This window comes from Prionailurus viverrinus, chromosome C1 (genome assembly GCF_022837055.1).
Source record: "Prionailurus viverrinus isolate Anna chromosome C1, UM_Priviv_1.0, whole genome shotgun sequence".
NCBI classification, from domain to species: Eukaryota; Metazoa; Chordata; class Mammalia; order Carnivora; family Felidae; genus Prionailurus; species Prionailurus viverrinus.
This window is the reverse complement of record NC_062568.1, coordinates 142,016,909-142,035,803: the sequence shown is the minus strand read 5'-3', so window position 1 is coordinate 142,035,803 and position 18,895 is coordinate 142,016,909. Positions and strand designations below refer to the sequence as shown.

General features: G+C 36.0%; 1 protein-coding gene across 1 annotated transcript in view; it reads right to left on the bottom strand.

Annotated features, from left to right (window-relative positions):
* The window catches only part of COL24A1 (collagen type XXIV alpha 1 chain), a 410,128-nt gene that overhangs the window by 45,363 nt on the left and 345,870 nt on the right, over positions 1 to 18,895 (bottom strand). Inside the window, exons 49-52 of the mRNA XM_047871498.1 lie at positions 3,503 to 3,610; positions 1,143 to 1,250; positions 995 to 1,048; positions 367 to 429 (exon numbers count right to left, since the gene is read on the bottom strand). Coding sequence (XP_047727454.1) covers positions 367 to 429; positions 995 to 1,048; positions 1,143 to 1,250; positions 3,503 to 3,610 — 333 coding nt within the window. The remainder of the gene's footprint in view (positions 1 to 366; positions 430 to 994; positions 1,049 to 1,142; positions 1,251 to 3,502; positions 3,611 to 18,895) is intronic.

The following is an 18,895-nucleotide window of genomic DNA, read 5'->3' as shown; positions in this document are numbered from 1 at the left end:
TCCTCCACGTGGCGCATGGGTGTGGTCTCTGGTCTCTGGTTATATTAATGCTGATAACATGAAACCCTTTATTTTTTGTTCTGAGCGTAAGTTAATAAATACATTATCCTGTGTCAACATTAATTCTGATATGTACTGTAAGTAAGAGCTAGGAATATGGTTGGTCTATGGGATCTTTTGCTCAAATTAGTATGTGAACTGAAAAAGGCTGAGAACCCTTGCATGTGATCTAATGGGTTTCTATCTTAAAAGCCATTTTATTAAGTTATTAATTTGGAGTATATCAATTTCAGAGTTCTTAATGCTGATTCCTGCAATCAGCAAAGAAACACAATTTCTGGGCAAGTACAATGACTTTATACTTACTCTCTGTCCAACGGGACCTTTAGGACCTGATATTCCAATGATGCCAGCATCTCCCTCAGGACCCTAAAAATATAATAAAAATAAAAAGTCAAAATCTTTAATTCTATATGGACATTTTACAAGTGAAATAATCTTGTAACAATTTATTAAGAGTTGGCTCTGAAAATATGGAATGTAAATGGATAGTTAATGATGTGCATGCTGAGTGCTTTGGAGGAACTGTACTAAAGTGTGCAATTTACTTTGAAATACACCAAAGTGAATTGAGAGAGGGAGAGAGGGACAGATAGATACATGATAAAGCAAGTGGAGTAAAAAGCTATGGTAGAATCTAGGTAATAGGTATACGGGTTTTCATCCATTCTCTCAACTTTGCTGTATGTTTGAAAACTTTCACAATAAAATGTTTGGGAAAATGGAATGTGACGGAGACAAAAGCAAATTATTCAATAAAATTGGTAGGGAAATCTATAGCTACACAAATTTTAAATTAACACATTTAAAATTCAAACATATAACTGTACCAACTGAAATTTTACAGATTAAAATATACAAAAACTCAAGTCAGAGACTAAACACTGTTATTTCAACATCTTTCTGATGAATAGCAGAAAACATGTAAACGTACCCTGGGGCCTGGGAATCCTTGGAAACCTGTCAAACCTTGGACACCATGTTCTCCCTGCAATGTGAATAGATACGATCATCATTATTGTGCAACGGTGGCCTGATCTGGAGAAAAAAAATACTTAGTGAATTTCTGAGTTGGCACATACAGGCTGCCCTTTAAGGCCAGGCTCTCCACGTGGTCCTTGATCACCTTGTGCTCCTCCGTGGCCTCTTTTACCTTGAATTCCAGGTTGTCCAGGTAGTCCTTGTTCGCCCTATGGGCAAAAAAAGAAAGGTGATCTTGACTTTAGAACCTACCAACATAATTGAAACCCAAATACAAGTCCATCTTTAAAAAAAAATTTTTTTTTTCAACGTTTATTTATTTTTGGGACAGAGAGAGACAGAGCATGAACGGGGGAGGGGCAGAGAGAGAAGGGAGACACAGAATCGGAAACAGGCTCCAGGCTCTGAGCCATCAGCCCAGAGCCCGACGTGGGGCTCGAACTCACGGACCGCGAGATCGTGACCTGGCTGAAGTCGGACGCTTAACCGACTGCGCCACCCAGGCGCCCCAAAGTCCATCTTTAGGTATAGTACAGGACACTCAGGAGATCAAATTCTGCATGGTCATTCTTCCTACTGATATTTTCCACATAAGTAATATTTGATTATAATGAACAATACGTGTAGCAGTGGGGAAAGGAAATTCCAAGGATTATGGCCGTAAGTGTGGAAAGAAGAGGGAAGGGGGTACCTAAAAGCTAGAAAGAAGGCAGTGGGGCTAACGAGAGAATGGTGAATGTGCGGTGTGTGTGTGGGTTGTATATTACATATGACGGAATGTGCACTGTATATGAGTTGGTGTTATTTTGCTGTGTTCTTCTCACCATACAGAGATGATTCAGCTTATACAAGAAACAAAGCAGATTCTCCTGAAGTGCGAACCCTGGTTTTTGTCATGGTTGTCTTTTCAATCCTGTCATTAAGAAATTTCTATTACCTGTTTCTCAAGGTTCCTTTGATATAAATTCCCTTTATCTCCTCTAAAATTCCACTTAATGATATACTTAATCGCCATTATTTTATTTGCAAAGGTTAAGTCTTTTCTAAATTTACTTTTATTTTGTTTTTCAAGTGAAAGTTGAAATATCTTTCACACCATGTCTAAAAATAAGAATCAGGTAGAGTTTGCAGTAAGTTAATGAAAAATGAAGCTTGGTAGACTTTGATCAAAGATTCTTTAAGATTAGCAAATTATCTTTCACTGTCTGAAGACAAAGATACAGCTTTGGGACTTGACAAATATGGATCTTTTTTATTGCAGATTCACACATTAAAGAGAGGAATCTTATTTCTTTTCCTAGTTTTAGCATTTGTTCAACTACTTTGAATTTTAGTGGAAAGGGATGAGTCATTTCCAGTTTACCCATATGGATCAGAATATCTGTACATTCTTTAGAAGTGGAACTATGAAAAGTTAAGAGGTAATACGATGATGGTGACAACGTCTCAATCCTAGGCTTTTATGAAATCACTTTAGACGCTAGACTAATCTCTTTGTTGTCTGGGTCAGTTCTGCACTGAGATAGCTCTGAAACAGGTTTTGTTTGGAAAGCCTATTGACATGTGACAACATTCCATTCAATGCAGGATTTAATTACGATCACTTTGACTCTATGAAATAAGCTCTACTCTTATCAGGTTTATAAATTGGTTGGTTAGGTTCAGACTCAGAGGAATAGAAAGTGTATCTAAGAAAGTATGAATCCAGAAGTAATAAGATTTCTCTTTTTTTTTTTTTTTGAGAAGGTAGAAGACAGAGGGGGAAGAAGAAACAGAATGAGTCAAAGGGCATTTTTAAAAAATGTTTATATATTTAAAAATTTTTTTTCCAACGTTTTTTATTTATTTTTGGGACAGAGAGAGACAGAGCATGAACGGGGGAGGGGCGGAGAGAGAGGGAGACACAGAATCGGAAACAGGCTCCAGGCTCTGAGCCATCAGCCCAGAGCCTGACGCGGGGCTCAAACTCCCGGACCGCGAGATCGTGACCTGGCTGAAGTCGGACGCTTAACCGACTGCGCCACCCAGGCGCCCAAAATGTTTATATATTTTTGAGAGACAGAGCACGAGCAGGGGAGGGGCAGACAGAGAGGGAGACACAGAATCCGAAGCGGGCTCCAGGCTCTGAGCTGTCAGCACAGAGCCTGACGTGGGGCTCGAACTCGCAGACTGTGAGATCATGACCTGAGCTGAAGACAGACGCTGAACAGACTGAACTGCCCAAGTGCCCCAAAGCATTGCCAGTTCTGAGTTAATGAGTTGTTCTGGCAAATTACATGGACTGTGGTTATCACAGGAGATGAGTATGTCAAGGCCATACACTGTTTTTCCTAATGTGTTATTATTGGTCAAATTTTTAAAAAATGATTAATCTTACCATTGTGTGATTTAGCCAATGAACTCAGGTACAATAAGCATGTTAGTAGTGCTCCTCATCCATCAGAAGAAAATGTTAAAGTACCTTTGGGCCTGGAACCCCTGGGCTTCCTGGAAGGCCTGATGGCCCCTTGGCTCCTCGAGGACCTGGAGACCCAGCTGGTCCTGCTCTTCCTGGGCTGCCTCTGGTGCCCTAAATAACATAGGTAAGAAATAAAAATTGGGGGTATTTCCTAAAACTTCATCCAGAGGCTCAGTAACTGTAGGAGGCGTTGGTGTTCTGAAAGGCTACTGTTGACACACTGCTCAGGTTTGAGAGTTATCCTGGGCTTCTTTCCCAAATAAGTGAAATATTTAAGTCATGTTTTTACCTACCTAAAGTCTCTAATTATAGTTAATATAATGGTCTGAGGTATTTAAAATGAAAATACTGAGGCAGTACAGTCTCTTAGTACCTTCTGACTTAAATAGCCTAGGTGTAAAGTATGTTCATTGTATTCTAACTTTCTGTATTATATTTGGGTGTGCATGACAACTCTAATAACTGATTAATGTTTCCTTAAGAAAAAAATTCTATGGATATTAACCAGACTTACTGTGGTGATCATTTTCTCAATATATACACATATTGAATCATTATGTTGTATACCTAGAACTAATATAAGCTCTATGTCACTCATATCGCAATTAAAATTAAAAAAGTTTAAAAACTTTTTTTTAGAGTTTCTGAGTGGTTCATTTGTTAGCCCAGCAAGGAAAGTCACTTACTGACATGACTTAAATCATGTACCCAAAGTAAACTTGTTTAAGATTCAGTTAGCCTTTTGGCAAGAACAATGGCCTGAAATGTTGAAGACATTGGAGCAGCATCAATAAGCAATTAAAAAACAAGGTAAATGCTTTGGAATGGTTTTCCTTGCCTCTTGATGAACTGACAGATGTTAGCATTACAGCTCAGTTGTTTATTTGGGTAGTCAATGCTGTGTTAAAGTGACTAAAGAATTAACGTATATGAACAGTTTGTAATTGACTATAGGTGAGGAAATTTTCAAAGACATTAAAGCACTAAGTCACTACAACCTCAAATGGAATCGGCTAAAATGTGATAAAACTGATAGCAAAGCATTGGACGAAGATTTACTGGACAAATTTACAAAACTTGTGAAAATGTACAGTACTTAAAGCTAGGGATATTCATTTTATTATTCACCATCAGTTACACTGAGGAAAATACTTGAATCTAGCATGTATTGTTGAACAAGTAGTGTCAACAGTGAACTCCATTGACTCTTGCAAACTTCATCCATTCTGTGATTTTTTTGTGTGAAAATAGAACCTGAATATCCTCATTTTCCCTATCACAAAGCAATTTGATGGCTTGGCAGGGATAAAGTTTTCCTGAGATATTTTGAGACCAAGATTGAAATTGTTTTGAATGAGAAGAACCACCCTCAACCTCTATTATTGAATAATGAGTGACTTCAGAAATTAGATTTTGCTACAGACCCTATAATGTTTATCAATGAATTCAACCTAAAATTACAAGGCAAGGCAATGCCTATTTGTGAAGCATGTACTGTGGTAAAGTCATTTCTTTTTAAGTAATGTCTATGCCCAACATGGGGCTCAAACTCACAATTCAAAGATCAAGAGTCACATGCTCTCACCAGCTGAGTCAGCCAGCCACCCCTTGTGGTAAAGTTATTTTGATGACAACTAATGTTCAAATCACAAGTAATGTGAAGCAACTTTTATATATTTCCTATTGGTGTCAAGAATTAAAACAGTGAGACCGTCATTTCCACATAAATTTGTAGAGGGTAGATTTTCTGAGCTCAGCTACTGCCAGTAGCATTTTTTAGCACTAGAGGCAAGAAATTTGTGTACTTCAAAATCCATTTAACTGTGCAGCTGAGAAGTTTCACCTAAAGTCCAATTGGATATGAATAATATGCAATGTAATGACATAATAGAAGGCAAATATCAAGAGAAGATTCTAACAGAATTTTATAAATTCCTTCCAAGCAATGAATAGGCACAGTTAAAATCATATGTTTGTGACTTTGGTAGTACCTATCTGTGTGAAAAGAATTTTCAAAGATGAAGTATGTAAAACATGCAAAATCTCATTATAGGTCAGCATTAACAAATAAAAAGAAAATTTTGATGATATGGAACTGTAATAAGCTAAATGTTATCTCCCTCCCACAAATAATTCCATTTTTTCTCATTACTAGAATTGTATTACCAACAAAAAGTTGTGCTAAATTTTATTTTGAATTGCATGAAGAAAAAATTACTGAAAATCTATTTTATCTTTTGTTGCATAAGTTCTTAAATAAAACCCTTAATTTTGCCTCTTGCCTTTCAAAGCCTAAAATAGTTACCAATATTTACAGAAAACATTTGTTGACCTTTGTTCTAGATGACCACTACTTTCTCAGTTGATTCCTGGGATACTAAATTGGGTTGTGCAATCATTCTTTCATGCATTCAGCAAAAAATTGATGATGATATAGAATATCATCTATGTGAAAGGAAGGTACCATAGGAAGCCATATGGGGAATACAAATATAAATATGTTTTTATTTTCAAGGAGCTTAATATTAAGTGAAAAGGATAAAATGTAATTATATAAACAGTTATAATAAATACAGAAATATTTTAAAAATTGCCAGATGAGAAGAGAGATAGAAAGCAAATTCTAGAGAGATTCTGAATAGGGGAAATTACTTTTGGTGCTGATCAAAACAGGAATTACTGATAAAGTAGAGTAGAACTGGATCATAAGATAAAGATATTGCCCTTAAAGTTACAAATGTAATAGGAAAGATGATTTGCTAAAGAGAGTATTCCTGTAGAAGGCCTGGTTGGGAGAATAGGATTTAAAGATAAAGCCAATTTTGAATATAATACTAAAGTATTTTTCCTTTTTTCTCCAAGTTATTTCCTCCAAATTATATCATCACATATCTTTTTATTTTCTTACTTACAGTGAATAATTCAACATAGTTAAAGAATTACCTTTTCTATGTAGATTTTCTTCATGATCACAAAACTCACTATAGTAATGAATGTAAATGTATTCTATATCACTATGTGCCATGTACTATGCTGGACACATAGAGAGAGATGCCTACAGAGTATAGGTTCATATTCCTAGGTTGACCTTTAAACTTTTTTTTGTCCCAATCTACATTAGCCATTTTCTCTCTCATCATTTCTCTACATTAGTGGTTCTTGATATATGTAAGGAACCATTATGAAGACAAAAAAGGGGAAGAGAGAGAGAAGGAGAGAAGGGGAGTAAGTGAGAAAAGAGAGGGAGAGAGGGGAGGTAGCGACAAAGAGACAGAAAGAGAGATGGAGAGAGAGAGGAAGGTGGGGCAGAGACAACATGTACACACACACACACACACACAGAGAGAGAGAGAGAGAGAGAGAGAGGGAGAGAGAGAGAGAGAGAGAGAGAGAGATCCACATTGTGGACTTAAGTTTCAGGTGGTTATATGGTTCTTACATATTGCTTTCACCTTAACCTAAGTGCACTTATCTCTATTTCCTTCCCCTTGTCACATGAATTTGAGGACCCTGGATGCATGTAATCCATCCTATTTCTTTCCCCCTGCCACACAAATCCTGGATTCAGGACTTGGTGTCATTTAAAAAATTTTTTTTAATCTTTATTTTTGAGAGAGAGACAGCTGAGCAGGGGAAGAACAAAGACAGGGAGACACAGAATCCGAAGCAGGCCCCAGGCTCTGAGCTGTCAGCACAGAGCCTGATGTGGGGCTCAAACTCACAAACAATGAGATTCTGACCTGAGCCGAAGTCGGACGCTCAACTAACTGAGCCACCCAGGTGCCCCGGGACTTGATGCCATTTTAGAACTCATTAATGCAAATGAAAGCAAATCCAGTCAGTCACCGGAGACCATGAGATAAAATTTCAAAATGTTTAGTGAAGACGTAGGTGTCATACCAATGGCCAGGTGTCTAATAGAAATAAGACTTTATAGAAAAGGCAAGTCTCAAAAACAAATTTTGATGAATAGTGCCCTCCCCACGAAAAACAAAAAAAAAAAGGTGAAAAATGTAAAGAAACCAATGGCCTGCAGAGAAAGCAGATTCTAAAAGGTCATATAAAAGATGGAAGGAAGGGTATGTAAGCAAGGAAAAAAAAATCATACAGACTTAGGTTAATATATAGACTTAGGTCCAGTGTTAAATTAGGTGAAATGTAAGGATTTTTTTTTTAAAGTGGATTGTCTTGCAAAGCTGTGAATAGCCTATCCTTGGATGTATTATAGAACTAATAGATGCCACAGGGAGAGGATATAATATGACAGATTACCCTAGACAATTTGAGGATACCTCAATGTTCCAAAATTCTGAAACATTAGCACTTTACTTGTAATTTTAGGCACTTTTTAAGACCTTTATTTGCTAACAGTAAAAAAAAAAAATGTATCTTTTGGGTAACGCATGGACAATGGACATTCAGACACTGCTGAACGCTCCTGAAGTCAATAGGTCTTTTTAGCTGAGAATAAAAAGGACCCTAGAACTAGTCCGTAGGGTTAACTGAAAACTAGAAACTTTACTTGCAGTGCTATCACATATTTAGCACAGCACAATGACTATGTTCCAAGTCATTTACTGTTCATGTTGGTTTCTTAGAGAGAAATTTGAGGATAGTAGCAGAGTGTTCTGTACAAAGTTCCAAACAATGTTTCATACAAGTAGAGAACAAATATTTCTTATTATGAACACAAAGATGGATGAGTAATTTTGCTTTCAAGAGAAACAGATGCTTATGCCTAGGCATTCTTTCCAATGTCTTCCAAATGATTTGTCTAACACCAATAAGCAAAGAGTAAGTCATTCTGAGTGAATTTTAAAATGTAAACAAAACCACAATTGATTTATTCACAGATGATGAAACCAATAAACTCTGGAGGAAGTGTCAGTTTTGATTGGACTGAAACCAATGACTGCTTAATCCTTGATATTCTAAAGAAACAAGTACTTGGGTCAGTAATCAACAACAATAACATCAGCCACAAGAGTTACTTCTTATTGTCATCTATGTATCAGAAACTGTCATGGTAATATGGTTGTATTGTTTTATTTAATCGATGTCAGTTAAGAAAAGAAGAGGGATTCCGTTTCTTTTACTTTGACTTCCCCGTGGGTAAAGGAAAGAGTAGTTTACGTATAAATTTGCCTTCAATCTGGAATTGAATGGAAAGATCTGGAAAGGAAAATGGAGTTATCTGCACACATTAGAAGGACAGAGAGAGAGAGGAAGATTTTGTTACAGTGTTGACTGGTTTGTATATAATAGTGAAACATCACAGAGAATGTCCCTAGGTCTCTTAATTTAGTTGCCTTAATCTCATTAGGATTGAAACAACTATATTAAGAAATAAGTAAGAAAGAAATAAAATTTGCTAAAGACAGGCAACAATAGAAATCCACATTTTAAAGTAGATTAACAAAGGGGTGCCATCTTTAAAACTATGTTGAATGAAAAGATAAATATTTTTAATGTTAATTTTATTGATTTCTCAACAACAGAATAATAAATCTAAAGTGACACTAAACTTCAAATTAGTTGATGTTTTCCTTTAAAGTAGCACCTTGAAAATTACTAAAAAGTTTTTTTCTTTCCCTACTGCCAAGCATTCTTTGTGTTCCTAGCATTATATTTATGTAGTTATTTATTGTGTGAGAAAATAGCAATTAAAATTAATTTGCTTTCTATAGAGCAAAAAATAAGTATGATGCCCTGAATTTTTTTGCATTATTAGGCAACATAAGTACTGCATTTTTTGTTTAAGCCAGCAAATCAACGAGTTAATAAAAGTAATGCTTTGCTTCCTTTACTCCAAGCAACTAAAGACACTTCTGTTTAAGTAAGAATTTCTCATTTTATTTGGTTGACTAAATATATCCCTCCTAGGAAAGAATTGGCTGTTTAAAAAATATGGGATAGGAATTATTAGGTGATTATATGCAAGGCTACATTATATCTAACTAGTGTAGCATTCATAACATTTTCCTTCAGTGCCAGTCATAAGTAATGCGGCCAAAGGCTGGAAATAAGATTTATGAATGAGCTGTATACTACAGTTAGGAGATAACTTTAGTTTTGAATCTCTAAACATATTAAAGCTTATGGAACTTGGAGCAGGGTTGAGACAAGTCAGGTTAGCTTGACTTAGGTTATTCTCAAGAGTATACAAAACTAACCCTTGTTCAGCCTTAATGAATGTAGGCATTTCAACATTGTATTACCTCACAGAAATTATTCACACATTTCCATTAGAACAACTGGTGGTTTGTCAGTCTTGTAAAATGGACAGTGCAAATGTCACTCTAATATTGGGCAAAATTAATGTATCTTACGAAATCTCCTTTACTCAGCTCAGAACGTATAATCACAGGACTAACAAGGACTGAAAGAAGTTATTTCATTTATGCTTTGGCTCTCAGACATGTCTAGGCTCACACTACTATGAAGAAATAAATGTCCATCTTTTATTTCAAAAATACAAAATCTATACCCATACTATTTTATTTGATCCTCAGAATCCTGTGAACATGCCGATTCTTTCCTGACTGCAGGTTTTTCCATTTTGATTCCTTCACATAGCGCGTTCTTCCTTCATTCTGTATATACCTGGCTCAGTTTTCTGAAGGGATATATAGTATAAATATACCCCAGTATGACTTCCTCAGTGAGGCCTCCACTGTCTACTCCATCTATAATCTACTTCCCACATGTTCTATTTCAAAACCCTATTTATTTCTTTCATAGAACTTAGCACAATTTAGAATTGCCTGATTTGTTTATATATGGACTACTACTCAATTACTAGGCTGATCCATATTGCATTATGAATTGTTTTTAGGTCTAAAATGGTCAAATGTCAGAAGTTTCTTGCTGTTTCATGTATGTTTCACGAAGGCAATTCTTTGTCCATCTTGTTCACTGCTCTATTCTCTAACTCCTGGCTCATATTAAGCACTAAACAAATATTTTTGAATGAATGAATGTTTGCTTAACCACGAATATCTATTACTATGGAAAGATGATAATAGCTCAATAATAGACATTCACATAGAATGTCTCTTTTGATACTCAGAAAAACCATATGAGTCAGGTATTTTTGTATTGCTGGTATAGATGATGCTTAAGACATTAAGTAGGTGACACATCCTAACTTTATTCGAGTCTCCGAAGTCATTGTTATTATGCAAAGAATATTCATTCTTCAAATATTTACTGAGCTCCTTCTATAGGCCCGACACTGCTAAGTGCTAGGGATGCAAAGATGAATAAAACATGATCCCCATTCTACAAGAGTTTGCAATCTTTTGGGGGCAGAAAGATGTGAAGATATGTAATCAGCAGCCATATGACCCATCCTCTGATGGAAGCAGTGTATACAGTATACATAAGTTCAGAGCAGGGAGGCTTAACTCTGACTGAAGAATCCAAAGAAGAGTGTCTGAAGGAGGCAACCGTTCAATTAAGTCCTAAAAGAGCAAGAAATTATTCATCCTAAAGTCAGAGAGAAAGATGGAAGAGCTTTCCAAGCAGAAGGCATAAATTGCATGTACAAAGGCATTAAAGTAGGAAAATATGCAGAATTTGGGGGAATGTCTAAGTAATTAAGCATATCTGAAGGGGCACAGTATAGTGGTTAAGGACATAGGTAGGCTCTGAATCTACATTGCCTGATTTTGAATTCTGGCTCTATTATTTGTTGTCCGTGTGACCTCAGGCAAGTTACTTAGTCTCTTGGAGTCTCACCTTCCTTTTCTGTAACCTGGAGATAATAGCTCTACCTACTTAATGTTTTTTTTGTGAGGATTAAAAAAACTTCATCCATATTCAGCACTTTGAATAGTGCCTCACACGGCTAAGTGTTTAATAATTGTTAGCCGCCATTATGACTGAAATGCACAGCAAATGTGAGGAGAAAAGTGGACTATAACACTGGAAATATAAACAGAGGTCAGATCATGAAGGATCAACATTCCAAGAAGACTATGAACTTTATTGGATTGAGAGTCATTGGAGACTCAACTAGGAACATTACATCCTTTAGCAAATCTTTCATTTTGTTGCTAATAAGCAGCCAAACAGACTGTGTTTTGTCTGCTCTGGAAGAGTTCCTAATGAGCAGTTAATGGGCCAAAACAAGCAGCAGAGGGAATAGAGAGAAAGTAGCAGTCAGGATAAACCATAATTGGAAATCACCCTCTTAATAATCAAGAGTTGACAGGATCTGCTGAAGGTATGTTTCTTTCTCCAAAATACTGTGAAGAAAGAAATGTATCTTCTCAGAAACAGAAGTTTCTTTAGTGTGACTAGCTCACAGGCTAGAGAACACACCAGATGGGTGGCAGGGCTGCTGGTGCTCTTTAACAGAGGCTTCCACGGTGGTCTTCCTACTCTGTGCTTGGATTATGAGTGGGCTGATGAAGTGTGTTTTTCCTTCCTATACTGGGCACAATCCACAAGTGGAAAACTTAAGACTTTCGATGTTCTTTTAGGACAAGCATCTCATTTTATACAACACTTAAGCTTATGTTCACCTGACAAAGTGCAAAGTCAAGATTGAAAGGCCTTGATTTGTCTTAAGTCAAGATGTTAGTTTTGTTTCTTTCCCTCTTTTCCAATAACCAATTTTATAAGTTGCAGCAATAAAAAAATAAAAAGACCGGTAAGCCTTCATTTTGATGACAAATAGATTTATGATCTTTGCAGGGAAAAGTTGTTTTCCTTTTTCATAAATGATTGAGGCACTACTGAAGTCCAACGCAATGAAAACAGCATGGTAGACTCATTTACTACAGATGTGCTAAATTGACGAGTCTCAAAACACTCATTTATACAGAAGGAAATTCACACAGGCAACTGTGAGTCTCCCCAATACTATCCTTTAGTTATAGTCACATGACCTTGGAAAAACACCGAAACTGTGGAGTGAATATGCCAAGAATTCTTTAACTCCTTGGCCACATCAAAAAAAAAGAAAGAACATTGTTTAGGAAAATCAGGCAGTTGCATAATGCTAGAAATCCCAGAATAAATATTTTTCTCAGTGGAAAAATCCAGCAGTCTTTAAAGGTAAGCCAAGAAACACCACGGTGCCATGATTTAAAAAAATAAAATAAAAATTACAAAAAAAGACCAATGGAAAGATGTCCTTATCCGTTGTTGAAAATATTCCAGGGAATATGCTAGTATTTAAAGACTGTGTTACTATCTCTTAAGTAGTTTTTCTACTGCCACAGTAAGTTTCAGAAATAATTACTTAGAAATCATTTCACCTAATGACCAGTTTGGCCATTGTTACCTAATGTCATTGAACAGACCAGTTCCTTATAAAAACTATTATTCTGCTTTCATATCATATATTCTACAGGGAGCAGAAATACTTACAGAAAACTTTTCTGTATTCTTAAATACCAATGGCATGTGTAAACCTTGGGGCTTTATTTAAAGGGGATTCCTCAAGGGAAAGTTAATTTTGTTTTTATTTTGAAGGCTACAAAACATTTCAATATTTATGACATTCTGATATTCAAAGTATGCATGTGAAATTTTTCTTATTCTTTGAAAATGCTAAAAAGTAGGAGATAATGAATTATGATCTGATACCTAATTGCTTACTAAGAGCAATAGCAGATACCATTCAGCTTCATGGATTTGGGAGGTATACAACATTATTGTAATTCATTTCAACTCCTTTCATCATAAGATTCCATGAGGTTTTTATACAAGTCATGTATAAAGGGACATGTGGCTCTGAATCTGTTTTTTATTTTTTTTAATTTTTTTTTTTTAACGTTTATTTATTTTTGAGACAGAGAGAGACAGAGCATGAACGGGGGAGGGGCAGAGAGAGAGGGAGACACAGAATCCGAAACAGGCTCCAGGCTCTGAGCCATCAGCCCAGAGCCCGACGCGGGGCTCGAACTCACGGACCGCGAGATCGTGACTTGAGCTGAAGTCGGACGCTTAACCGACTGCGCCACCCAGGGGCCCCTGAATCTGTTTTTTAAAAATGACTTCCTAATTAGAAGTGGAATAGCTTACAAAGTGGAGCTAGAATATGCATGTTTTATTACCTAATTCATACTCAGATTCTCCTTGCTCCTCATTATGTCTTCAGCGTCTCCATATCTACTAGGTCTATCTAGCATTTAAATGTGGTTAAGCTTCTCTCACTTAAAAATAACTTCTACTGTAATTTCAGTTTCATCTCTAGTTATTGCCCTCCTTTCTCTTTCAGGGCCAAATTTCTCCATTGAATTGTCTGAATATCTTGATTTCCTCACTGTCCACTCTCCTCAAGCACTGCAATCCTATTTCTGCATCCCCCGCATCAGATCAAATGGTTATATGCTGATGTTACCGATGCTCTCCATATACTAAAGTATAGTGGTTATAATTTTATCTTTTTAGATTTTGGTACTAGTCAGTGTCTGTATTTGCAAATACCAGAAACTAATCCTGGATAATTTAAACAGAAAATTTACTGAAAAGGTAGTGAGTAGCTCACAGACAAATCCAGAAAGCCAGGTTCGGAAAATGCATAGAATTGAAGGAAGTTTAGGTAGCCAGAATTTGGACACTGCAGAGTGCATCACCGCAGCTTGCTAGACATGGACTCCAGTCACCCCTGGAACCTGAGTGTTATTGGGGTTACTGCCACTGCCACTAGAATAGAATCTCTCTATTATCCCTGCTTCTGCGTATCACTAACTCCCCAGCCAAAGGGCTAGCTGGACATGACTGATTGGTTAGGCCTAGGTCATAGGCCCGTGTCCTTGTTTCAAGGAGGAAATGGGAAGTGAAAATGTAGAATCTGACTTCTGTAGAAGGTGCCCTCCCCCCACCAAGACTCAAAAAGGGAGTAAACATAAACATTTATAAACATAAGATGGGGTTAAAATGCTGAGTAGCCAAAAACCAAAAAAATAAAATTAATAAAACACATGTCCATCACAATCTCTCAGGATTATTAGATCTAGTTGATGACTTTTTCCTTGAAATATTTTTTTTCCTGAGTTTCTATGACATTACATTCTTTTTCTCCTACCTATTACGATCACTCCATTTCAGTCTCCTTTGTAGTCTCCTCTTCTTTCTTTACCTGGTTTCTAAATGATAGAAATCCTTACAGCTCAGTACCAGACCTTCTTTCCATCGTTTATTTAATATTTGTATTTTTCTTCATTTGTTCCCCAAATCTATTCACTGTCGCTTCTCTATCTTGCTGTTTGTCCTGGGAATTTGACCTTCATGGACTGTTATCATCTGGGTTCCCTTGTCCTCTTTTCACTTTCAGTTGGGGTTGGCCAATGGGGTACATATCTCTAGGATATTAGAGGAGAAAGGAGTACTATATTTATTTCTTCCATTTCCTCCTGGCTTTGACATTCTGTCAGTGGCTAGGTTACGTTCAAATACAGCTCCCGTAAGGTGCCCCTTTTCCCACAGCTCCAGCCCTCAGCTTGGCTCTCGACTTGACATTATTTCTTTCCTTTAACCTTTCAGGTCTAAGGACAGTAACCACATCCTACTGTTGATAGTCTCTGGATTCTCCCAACATCCCTTACTGGCTGTCTTAACCCTTTCTTCATTTCTGTAAATATTTTTTTCAAAATTCAAAAGTAGAGTATTTCATCTACTTTCTAACATGACTCTGATTAAGTACATTTCTATATGCTGATGACTCTCACATTTATATCTGACATTCTCTCTGAGCTCTAGGCCAGAATATCTAATTGCCTAAATGTCATAACGTTACCCATAAAATTTGGGCTTCCTTCACTGTTTGCTTTTTTTCATGACGGGCAGTATAATGCACCAAGTTAGGAACTTGCACAAGTTAGAAATTTGGAAGTTATCCTTGACATCCCTCTCCTTCCCTTATCTCCCTTAACCAAATATCAAGTACTGTAAAAACTACCTCCAAAATACCACTAAATCCACCCACTTCTTTCCATTTCCACTTCACTAGTCTAGTCCAAACCATGAAGATATGCAGCCTGAAATATTGCAATAGTCTTCTTATTAGTTGCCTGTATCTATGCTTGCCCCTTTCAATCCATTTTCCATAATGAAGCCAGAGCGAGTCCTTTAAAAATGGAAAATTGGGATAATGTCCCTCCTAACCTCAACGGGGTACTAGTATCTTCAGATAATGCTCAATATCCTTAACGTGTCCTTCAATATTTACATGATGTGGCTCTTGTGTACTTCAATGGCATCAAACTGTATCAGCATACATCTTGTTCACTAAACTTTAGCCATAATTGCTAATGTTCTAGTTTTTCAAACACACTGTGTTCTTCCTAGCTTTGTATATGCTGTCATCTCTGCATAGAATGTTTGTTTCAGGCTTTCCTCACTCACAGTAATCATTCCTAATTTATTAACTCCTACTTATTCTTCAGTGTCATATCTCTCTTTCTCCCTACCCTCTCATATCAAGCCACTTTACTGACATAAATTGCAAAGTACATAATTTGATAAGTCTGCATAAAAGATTTCACACATTTGTGAAACCATCATCACAATCAAGATAATATATCTGCCCCCTCCCCCAAAAGCGTTCCTTTGGTAAGCCCTCCTTCTCATACGTCTAGCACTCCCATCTACAGGATACCCCCGATTTGCTTTCTGTTACTACAGATTAGTTTGCAATTTTTAGGATTTTACATAAGTAGAATCATACAGTATGTGCCCTTTTTTGTCTCTTTTTCTTCACTCAGCATATATATTTTGAGATTCACTCATGCTATAGCATGTGTCAGTAGCTCATTCTTTTTATTGCAAACTAATATTTCATTGTACATACATACCACAATTTGTTTAGCCAGACACCTCTTGAAGAACATTTGGGTTATTTCCAGTTTAGGGCTATTACAAAGATAAGTGCTATGAATATTCATGGACAAGTTTTTGTGTAGATACATGTTTTCATTTCTTTTGGCTAAGAGTAGAAAGGCTGGGTCATATGATAAGTATGTTTAACGTTTTAAGACACTGCAGATGTATAGGTAATTGATGTCTTAATGGTATCTGATCAATGAACATGGTATATATGCCACTTATTTAGCTCTACTTTAACTTTTGTCAGAAATGTTTTATAGTTTTCAGCATACAGATTTGCACATTTTTGTGGTCATGTTATCCCATTTTGGCACTATTGTCACTACTGTTTTTTAAATGTTACTTTCTGGTTGTTAATTGTTAGTATATAGAAATACAATTGAAATTTGTATACTGATCTAACAACCTGCAACTCTGGTAAATTTACTTATTTTTTTCTTGTAGAGTCTTAAAGATTTTCTACATAGATGATCATGTTGTCTATGAATAAAGAGAGTTTTATTTCTTCCATTTTACTTGTTTTTATTACCCTCACTAGAACCTTACTTAATTGATTAGAACCTCCAGTACAGTGTTGAATTTGTCATATATATGTGAGATATCTGTAGGAATATGAGGCCTCAATGGTTAGTCTCACAAATACCTAGACTGGAAATACTTTTTGGAGGAAGTACTGAAATAATAATAGAAACAAATTCAGGAGATTCTATAAGGGATATTGAAAGTAATAGTGATCAAATAGCTTGATTATTACTCAAAAAAGAAGCAATGGAAATAAAAAGAGAAAGTAAATGCATAAAAACTAAAAGTAAAATCAAGGCAATATCAAAAAGTGATGGAGGCAAAGAGTAGTTTATAGAGACAAAAGGAAATGAGAGGACATAAAAGTGCTTGTTTTGTTAGAAATACAGATAGTGATACATTTAACAAATCAATACAGTTAATACATACCAATATATACATATTTGGTTCTTAAGTTCAGTGCAACTGGTACAAAACATCAATCAAAAAAGAAAGGGCAACTTTTATTTTATTTTTGAAAAATGTTTATTTATTTTTGAGAGAGAGACAGAGTACAAGTCGGGGGTGGGTAGAAAGAGGGAGACATAATCCCAAGCAGACTCCAGGCTCTGAGCTGTCAGCACAGAGCCCGATGTGGGGCTCGAACCCATGGACCAGGAGATCATGACTTGAGCGGAAGTCAGATGCTTAACCGACTGAGCCACCCAGGCACCCCGAGAAAGGGCAATTTTTAAACCAGCAAAAGAAAATTTAGTGTATCCAATAGAAATCAGGAAAGAAAAAAAAGAAGACAGAAAAGAAATAAGACAGTATAAGACAAGGAAAAGACAGAATTAAGATGGCAAATATTCTTAATGGAGAAATTTTAGATGCGTTCTCTAAGATCTGTGCAGTAGAATGTCCCCTATTGCTATTACTGTTTAACATAGTATTGAAGGTCCCTACCAACTTATGTGGAAGGAAAAAGAAGTGAGTGTAAGGAAAGAGATCAATCTGCCATTATTTGAAGGTGATATTATCTGTCTTAAAAATCCAATAGAAACAAAAGCAAATTATTAGAAATTTTAAAAAATCCAGTTGTATAGAATATAACCTGAATTAGTGACACTCTTTAAATAAGTAATAACTAACTAGAAAATAAAATAAAAAATAATACACAAAGTCTTTATTAAGAAGCAATACTCCATATTGATAAGAGCAAAGAATATGGAGTTAGGCTGTCTTTTAGCTATGAGACACTTGAAAGTGATAATCTCAGTGCCTCAGAATGTATGTAGGTATGTATGTATTTTTTTTTAACTGAGGTATAATTGACCTCAGTTTCTAGATGCATAAAATGAGGATCGTAATTGTATATATCTTATAAGATTGTAAAGATTAAGTGAGTTGATGTAGTCAAACACTTTATCATGGTACCTGGCACATAGTTAGCATTATATGAACTTTTGCTGTTATTATTATGGAAATATTTCATTATAGGACAATAGAAAATTGTAAGAATAAATATTTCATCTATTTGATTAACTAAATGGTAAGTTATGAATTTTCTCCCAATAAAGCTATAAATTCAAGACAAACCCAATGACAATTCAAGTTTTTGTTTTGTTTTTAGAGAAACCCAGCAAATCTAATCTCAAATGTATGGGGTAGAAGTGTAAAGAAGGGGAACTTGCCCCATTAAATATGAGGACACATTGCAAAGCCATAGAATAAGAACAGTGTGACAATACAAACAGACCAGAACAATTTTTTTCTGTAGAAGGCAAGAGAGTAAATATTTTAGATTTTGTGAGGCCATTGGTCTTTGTTGCAACTACTGAACTCTGCTTTGTAGTACAAAAGCTGCCTTCAATGCTCCAAAGGTGGCTTAAAATATTTGATGAACTCAAAACACAGTTGGGTTGTGTAGTCCCTAAAATTGTGCTTCTTTATGGTTCTTATTTATAAGCTTTTATATGTGCAAAAATGGCATATATTATGTATGAGTTATTAGATATAAAATATGCAAGAGAATGTACTCATTGACATTCCCTG